This window comes from Aotus nancymaae, unplaced genomic scaffold (assembly GCF_030222135.1).
Source record: "Aotus nancymaae isolate 86718 unplaced genomic scaffold, 86718_ANA_hifiasm-v0.15.2.pri h1tg000016l, whole genome shotgun sequence".
NCBI lineage: Eukaryota > Metazoa > Chordata > Mammalia > Primates > Aotidae > Aotus > Aotus nancymaae.
Window position 1 is genome coordinate 32,345,689 of NW_026988428.1, and position 7,051 is coordinate 32,352,739.

Sequence of the window (7,051 nt, forward strand, 5' to 3'; positions counted from 1 at the left end):
CCTGCCTCAGCCTCCCAAGTAGCTGGGACTACACGTATGCAGCACCACGCCCAGCTAATTTTTGTATTTTTAGTAGAGACAGGGTTTAACCATATTGGTCAGGATAGTCTCCATCTCTTGACCTTGTGATCCACCCACCTTGGCCTCCCAAAGTGGTGGGATTACAGGCGTGAGCCACTGTGCCTGGTCAAGAAACAGTATGTTTCTATGCAGAATTTGTGTTATGACTGCATGAATGTTATCATAAGAGAAATTTTCTATCAGCAAAAAGGAAATTTATTTATTTATTTTAGAGTTAGCATCTTGCTATGTTGCCCAGGCTGGAGTACAGGGGTGCAACTGTGGCTCACTGCAGCCTCAAACTTCTGGGCTCAAGTGATCCTCCTACCTCAGCCTCCAGAGTAGCTAGGACCACAGGCATGTGCCACCACACCCAACTATTTTTTCTTATTTTTTGTAGAGACAGGGTTTTGCTATGTTGCCCAGTCTGGCCTTGAACTCCTGGCTTCAACTGCTTGTGCTGCCTCAGCCTCCTAAAGCACTGAGATTACAGGCATGAGCCACTGTGCCTGGCCCCCAGGATGCATTTAATGCTAGCTCAAACCTTTCTCAGGCCTCTTTTTACAAACTCACTTCATTCCAATTGACCATAATCACAACTTCTCTTACCCTTCTTGTCACTGATGTTTCCCATGTAATGCCTCTTCTCAATTGCTACTAAAAATCAAGCCACCAAACAAAATATTCATTAAGCATTATAACTGTAAACAACAGAAGGTGCCCTCCATGAACAATAGAATGTTTCTTGCCTTCCTGGACTTAAGGTGAGATACAGGCTACAACTCCTGGGACTTCCTTAAAATGAAAGTCTAGGCACAGGAGTGGCCTGTTGTGATCATTCTACTTGAGTGCTGGTTATATCATATACATATTTTATATATATATATATGTATGATACATATACATATAATATGTATCTCATATATATGATATGTAGTGATATCACATGGATGACCATGATTGACAGAAAGATACCAGAAGGCGCAAGCAAATTCCCTAACATGGAAAAAGAGAAGGGAAAGTAAGGCAGCATAACTACACAAAGGCAGCCCTACGCCTCCAAATTTCAACAGAGCGTCACAGTTTTATAAAAAGATTTTGTAGGAAATTCTGCAAGAGAGATGACCAAAGAGGCAGCATAAATGATTGAGAGAGATTTTCAAAGCTACCAGTTGATCTATTTTTTTTTTTTTTTTGAGACAGGGTCTTGCTTTGTTGCCCAGGCTGGAGTGCAGTGGCGCGATCTCAGCTCACTGCAGCCTCTGCCTCCCAGATTCCAGCGATTATCCTGCCTCAGCCTCCTAGGTAGCTGGGATTACAGGTTCACGCCACCATGTCTGTAATCCCAGCACTTTGGGAGGCTGAGGCAGGTGGATCACCTGAGGTCAGTTTGAGACCAGCCTGGCCAACATGATGAAATCCCGCCTCTACTAAAAATACAAAAATTAGCCAGTTGATCTATTTTTAATTTAACCCTACTTTTCTATATATTTTTATTATTGCAGTAATAGTAATGTATTACTTTTTTCTTTTATTCTTCTAAAATATTTTTGTTATAAAGAGTAAAAATATATATGAGCAGTTTAATAATAATTTAAAATAAGCAACCTCAGACTCTGACCTGTGTATAACAGTCTATCATTATGGTTTAAATTACACCTCCCAATAATGTTCATCTATATTAATTTGCTTGTTGGCTATTTGGAAATCCTCTTTTGTGAAAGAACCATTTAACTGTTTTTCCTATTTAAATTTGTTATTTGAAATTTTACTGTTTATTTGTAGTACTTCTTTTCATATTCTACACATACCCCCGTCATACACACGTACCATAGTTATCTTCACTCAATCTTTAGTTTGCTTTTTCACTGTCTTAATGTTGTCTGTCAATGAACAGAAATAACTTAATTTTTATTTTATTCAGTCCAATTAATAATCTCCTGTTTTAAAAAATAAACCACAAAAGAGTAGATAATAACAGTTGCTCATCAGGATTTATTAAAGCAAAAACCACTATAACACTTTCAATATACATTATTCATACTGCAACATACACACATACACACATAATCAAAGAGGTATGCACACATTGTTATATATGGGGACATACATTTTATATATATATAAATATACATTTTGTATATTTATATATAAGTCTTAAATTTCAAGGAACTCAAATATACACATACATACATGTATAAATTCTTAGATACATCTATGAATAAATTTTCTAATCAAAAGATAAATAAAAACTAAAAGCTTTAAATTCTATATTTATCAGCAAGGAAAGCCAATGCTTTAAAAAACTGATTGATTATTCCAAATATCCTTAAGTTGTATCTGTTTTGCTTAGTAAGTTGAACCGAGTGCAGTGGCTCACACCTGTAATACTGGCACATTGGGAGGTCGAGGTGGGTGTATATCTTGAGTCCAGGAGTTCAAGACCAGCCTGGGCAATGTGGCAAAACTCTGTCTCTACTAAAAACACAAAAAATTAGCTGTGTGTGATGGCACATGCCTGCAATCCCAGCTACTCGGGAGGCTAAGGTGGGAGAACCACCGGAGCCCAGAAATCAAGGCTGCAGTGAGCCGTGTTTGCACCACTGCACTTCAGCCTGGGCAATGGGAGTGAGACCCTCTCCCAAAAATAAATAAATAAATAAATTGGCAGGGGACAGTAGGAAATAATCTTTTGCCAAGACAGTCTAGTTTGAATGAAAACGTCATACCTCATTGTAAATAAATAAATACAAATTTTCATTTATACTACAGTCTGTTACTACTTCTGACTCTAATAAACGATTAAACCAATGCTTCCCTAAATATCCCTAGTCTGACCAATCGAACTGTAACAGGTTCCTGTGTAGCCATCAAAATGGATCCATCAAAGGACATCTATCTTAATAAACTTTATGCAAATAAATGTTTGTGAGTGTGTGAACTTTTTTCTTTTTACTATTTGATCGAAAAATCATTTTTCATAACAAATTTACCTGGAGGTGATTTCACCTGAAAAGTCCCAGAGACACTAGGCCTTAGAGTGTCAGTTGTAAATTGTTTCTTTCCTGCTTGGGGAACCAGCCAAACACCACTTTCAGCTCCCACTAGATTCTAAGGATTTGGATTTAATGATTATAGACTATTGCATCAACCTACATGTTTCAAAGGCCACACCTAGGAGATTCCCATTGGTCCTTATGACAGTCAATGTTATTAAAGTTCTTTCTTACTAAATCTGACTTCATATTGTGACTATAGAGCATAAAAGCTATTGTCCTATCCAACAAAGGCAATCACCTGAACCAGCAGCCTGAATATAGCTGCTCTGCAGATTGGTAAAACCAAGCTATGCTGTGTATAAATGAGACATTGGTTTCAGAAACAGAACCACTAAAGGGTATTTTAGAACCTTTCAGAAAAAGACCTGCCCTACAGCTATTTAGCCTCACTAAAGCATTTTATCATCAATAGGATTTTATAAACTCAACCATGATACAAGATTTAAAAAGTAATCTTCTCCAGTTCATTGTTATTTTTAGCAGATGCATCTAAATAAAAATCCTGCAGCCAAGTTGAAGAGAAGATTGCCTTGCTGGACAGGATGTACAGGTAATCTGTATTTGGGGTATGGGAAGGATTTTGAGGCTGAGTTTCTAGATAAAGATTTAATTAGTAAAGATTGAGATGTCCCCCTTGGCTGGGCTTTGAACTCTTCAGGAATAGCCAGGACCAGGAAACTGACAGGGACATCATGAGTCCGACCCAAGGTCAGACTTAGGATGTAAGGCCAAAGCTGGGAGCTATGGGTAAACATTCAGTGTTCAAGGAAATAGAGCATTGTTGTAATCCATACCTGAAGACTCATGAAATACATACTTGAGGGCCATGAGGCAGAATACATTCTGGCCATAAGAGAGAAATCTGGGATATGAAGACTGGGGACAAGTCTCAGGATGAAAGTCACAAAGCTAATCTAAATATCTGTACAACAGAAACAGAAGAATGAATGTTCCACTCTGGTTTTAAACAGCCTTCGGAGTATGATCAGAGAATACCTTACTTCTCCCTGTAAGGTAAGGATTACCGGCAGACGCTAGATGCTCAGAGTCTAACATTGCAGTCCTACAAGATGAATTCCCAACTGTTTTCCTATTGTCTGAGAGAGTGGTCCAGAATATGCAGTAGTGCGCAGAGTCCTGGCTGTTGCTACAGCCTATATACCCACTCAAGTATTCTCGTATCACGAAATCTTTTCAAGTCTTCCTCTTGCTTACTTGTCCAGAGATTCCAGGCATTCCCGGGATACACATCTTCCCTAGCAATTCTATCGAAGACCCCCCTAGGTGTCTACATGGGTCCCAACCAGCTTCTTTCCCACTTGTCATGTCTGGTGTCTAGTAGCAATACCTATCAGGAGGAATTACATGCCCTCCTTTCTGAGAGACATTATCCACAGTAACTGAAAAGTGGTTTACCTTTTAAAAGAAAAAAAAAAAACAGCCTCCACTCCAAAATAATTCCACGCGTCCTATTTTTCTTCTAATTGAGGTAATGAGCGGGAGTGCACTTCTACCAGTAATGATTTCAGTATGATTTTCTCACACCTCTCTTAATAAAGGCACAAAGTAAGAATAACAACAGCAGCATTAGCAGAAACAACTTTGATTTTTGATAGTGCTTCACCCTATCGGAGAATTTATCTGAGTTTTGTCTAGACTTACAACTTTAAGAAATAATTTTAATAATAACAAATGTCAACTAACAGGAGTAGGTAGTTTGAAGCACTTTACATATAATGTCATATTTATTCCTTAAAACCTTACGTAGTACTATTATATGCATTCTATATACTAAGAAATTGAAGTACAGAGCTTTATGTATCTTGTACAGGTCATACAGCTAATTAATGGCACAGCTGGAATGTGAATGTAGTCTGACACGGGAGTCCACTTAGTCACTGATCTGTGTGGCACAATCATACTGTAAGCATCAGCTTTTCAGAACTACCCACGTTTTACTGAACATGACTTGATTTTTCCTCAGTCCTGAGCTTTTGAACACATTGTTCATGCCAATTAATTGTCTCTTTGACATTTATTTTCCTAGGTCAATCATATGCTTTCTTTAAAACTTTGTCCAAATTTCTTCAATGTATTATCATTACTGACCACTATATAAATTAAAATTTGAGTTCTCTTCACATTAATTACACTGTTGCAATTTCTTGTTTTCACATCCATGTTCTTCAGTGGACCATTTAAAGAGCAAAGACTACACCTCAATCATCTTTATGTTCCATGTGACTGATAAGAAAAGAGAATTGGTACCGTGAGAAAGCTGTCTGGAGTATACTTGACTTGGCTGCTATGATTTTCCGTATTATTTCAAGGAAGCAGTCTTTGTAAATGGCCTTGGGGAACCACAGCACCATCACCGAGTTCCTCCTCCTCGGGCTGTCTGCCGATCCCCACGTCCGGGCTCTGCTCTTTGCGCTGCTCCTGGGGATTTACCTCCTGACCATAATCGGGAACCTGATGCTGCTGCTGGTGATCAGGGCTGATTCTCGTCTCCATACGCCCATGTATTTCTTCCTGAGTCACCTCGCTTTTGTTGATCTTTGCTTCTCTTCGACCATCGTGCCCAAGATGCTGGAGAACCTCCTGTCACAGAGGAAAACCATTTCAGTAGAGGGCTGCCTGGCTCAGGTCTTCTTCGTGTTTGTCACTGCAGGGACCGAGGCCTGCCTTCTCTCAGGGATGGCTTATGACCGCTATGCTGCCATCTGCTGCCCGCTGCTTTATGGACAGATCATGGGTAAACAGCTGTGTATGCACCTTGTGTGGGGCTCGTGGGGACTGGGCTTTCTGGATGCACTCATCAATGTCCTTTTAGCTGTAAACATGGTCTTTTGTGAAGCCAAAATCATTCACCACTACAGCTGTGAGATGCCGTCTGTCCTCTCTCTGTCATGCTCTGATATCTCCAGAAGCCTCATCGCCTTGCTCTGCTCCACTCTCCTGCATGGGCTAGGAACCTTCCTTTTGGTCTTCTTATCCTACACCCGCATTATCTCTACCATCCTAAGCATCAGCTCTACCTCAGGCAGAAGCAAGGCCTTCTCCACCTGCTCTGCCCATCTCACTGCAGTGACCCTCTACTATGCCTCAGGTTTGCTCCGCCATCTCATGCCAAATTCAGGTTCCCCCATGGAGTTGATCTTCTCTGTGCAGTATACTATAGTCACTCCCATGCTGAATCCCCTCATCTACAGCCTGAAAAATAAGGAAGTGAAGGTAGCTCTGAAAAGAACTTTGGAAAAATATTTGCAATATAATGAATGTTGAATTAAAAACCAAGCATCGAGGCCAGGCGCGGTGGCTCACGCCTATAATCCCAGCACTTTGGGAGGCCGAGGCGGGTGGATCACAAGGTCAAGAGATCGAGACCATCCTGGTCAACATGGTGAAACCCTGTCTCTACTAAAAATACAAAAATTAGCTGGGCATGGTGGCGCACACCTGTAGTCCCAGCTACTCGGGAGGCTGAGGCAGGAGAATTGCTTGAACCCAAGAGGCAGAGGTTGCAGTGAGCTGAGATCGAGCCATTGCACTCCAGCCTGGGTAACAAGAGCGAAACTCTGTCTCGAAAAAAAAAAAACAAGCATCGTTGGCCCAGGAACAACAGCTCAGGAGTTCGAGACTAGCCTGGCCAACATGGTGAAACCCTGTCTCAAAAAAAAAAAAAAAAAATTAGCTGGACATGGTGGTATGCACCTGTAATCCCAGCTACTTGGAAGGCTGAGGCAGGAGGATCGCTTGAGTGCAGGAGGTCAAGGCTGCAGTGAGCTGAGATTGCACCACTGCACTCCAGCCTGGGCAACAGAGCAAGACACTGTCTTAAAAAAAAAAAAAAAAGATTATGGAAAATTTGGGTCATGCTGCATACAACACAACACTGGATAAGTTTATAGCAGTAAGGAGTATTCCTGACT

General features: G+C 40.6%; 1 protein-coding gene across 1 annotated transcript; it reads left to right on the forward strand.

The window, feature by feature from the left end:
- The first annotated feature begins 5,465 nt into the window (after positions 1–5,465).
- Positions 5,466–6,404, forward strand: LOC105709385 (olfactory receptor 8S1). The gene has a single exon (XM_021665931.2). It carries the CDS (start codon positions 5,466–5,468, stop codon positions 6,402–6,404), a length of 939 nt encoding a protein of 312 aa, XP_021521606.2.
- Positions 6,405–7,051: the final 647 nt, after the last annotated feature.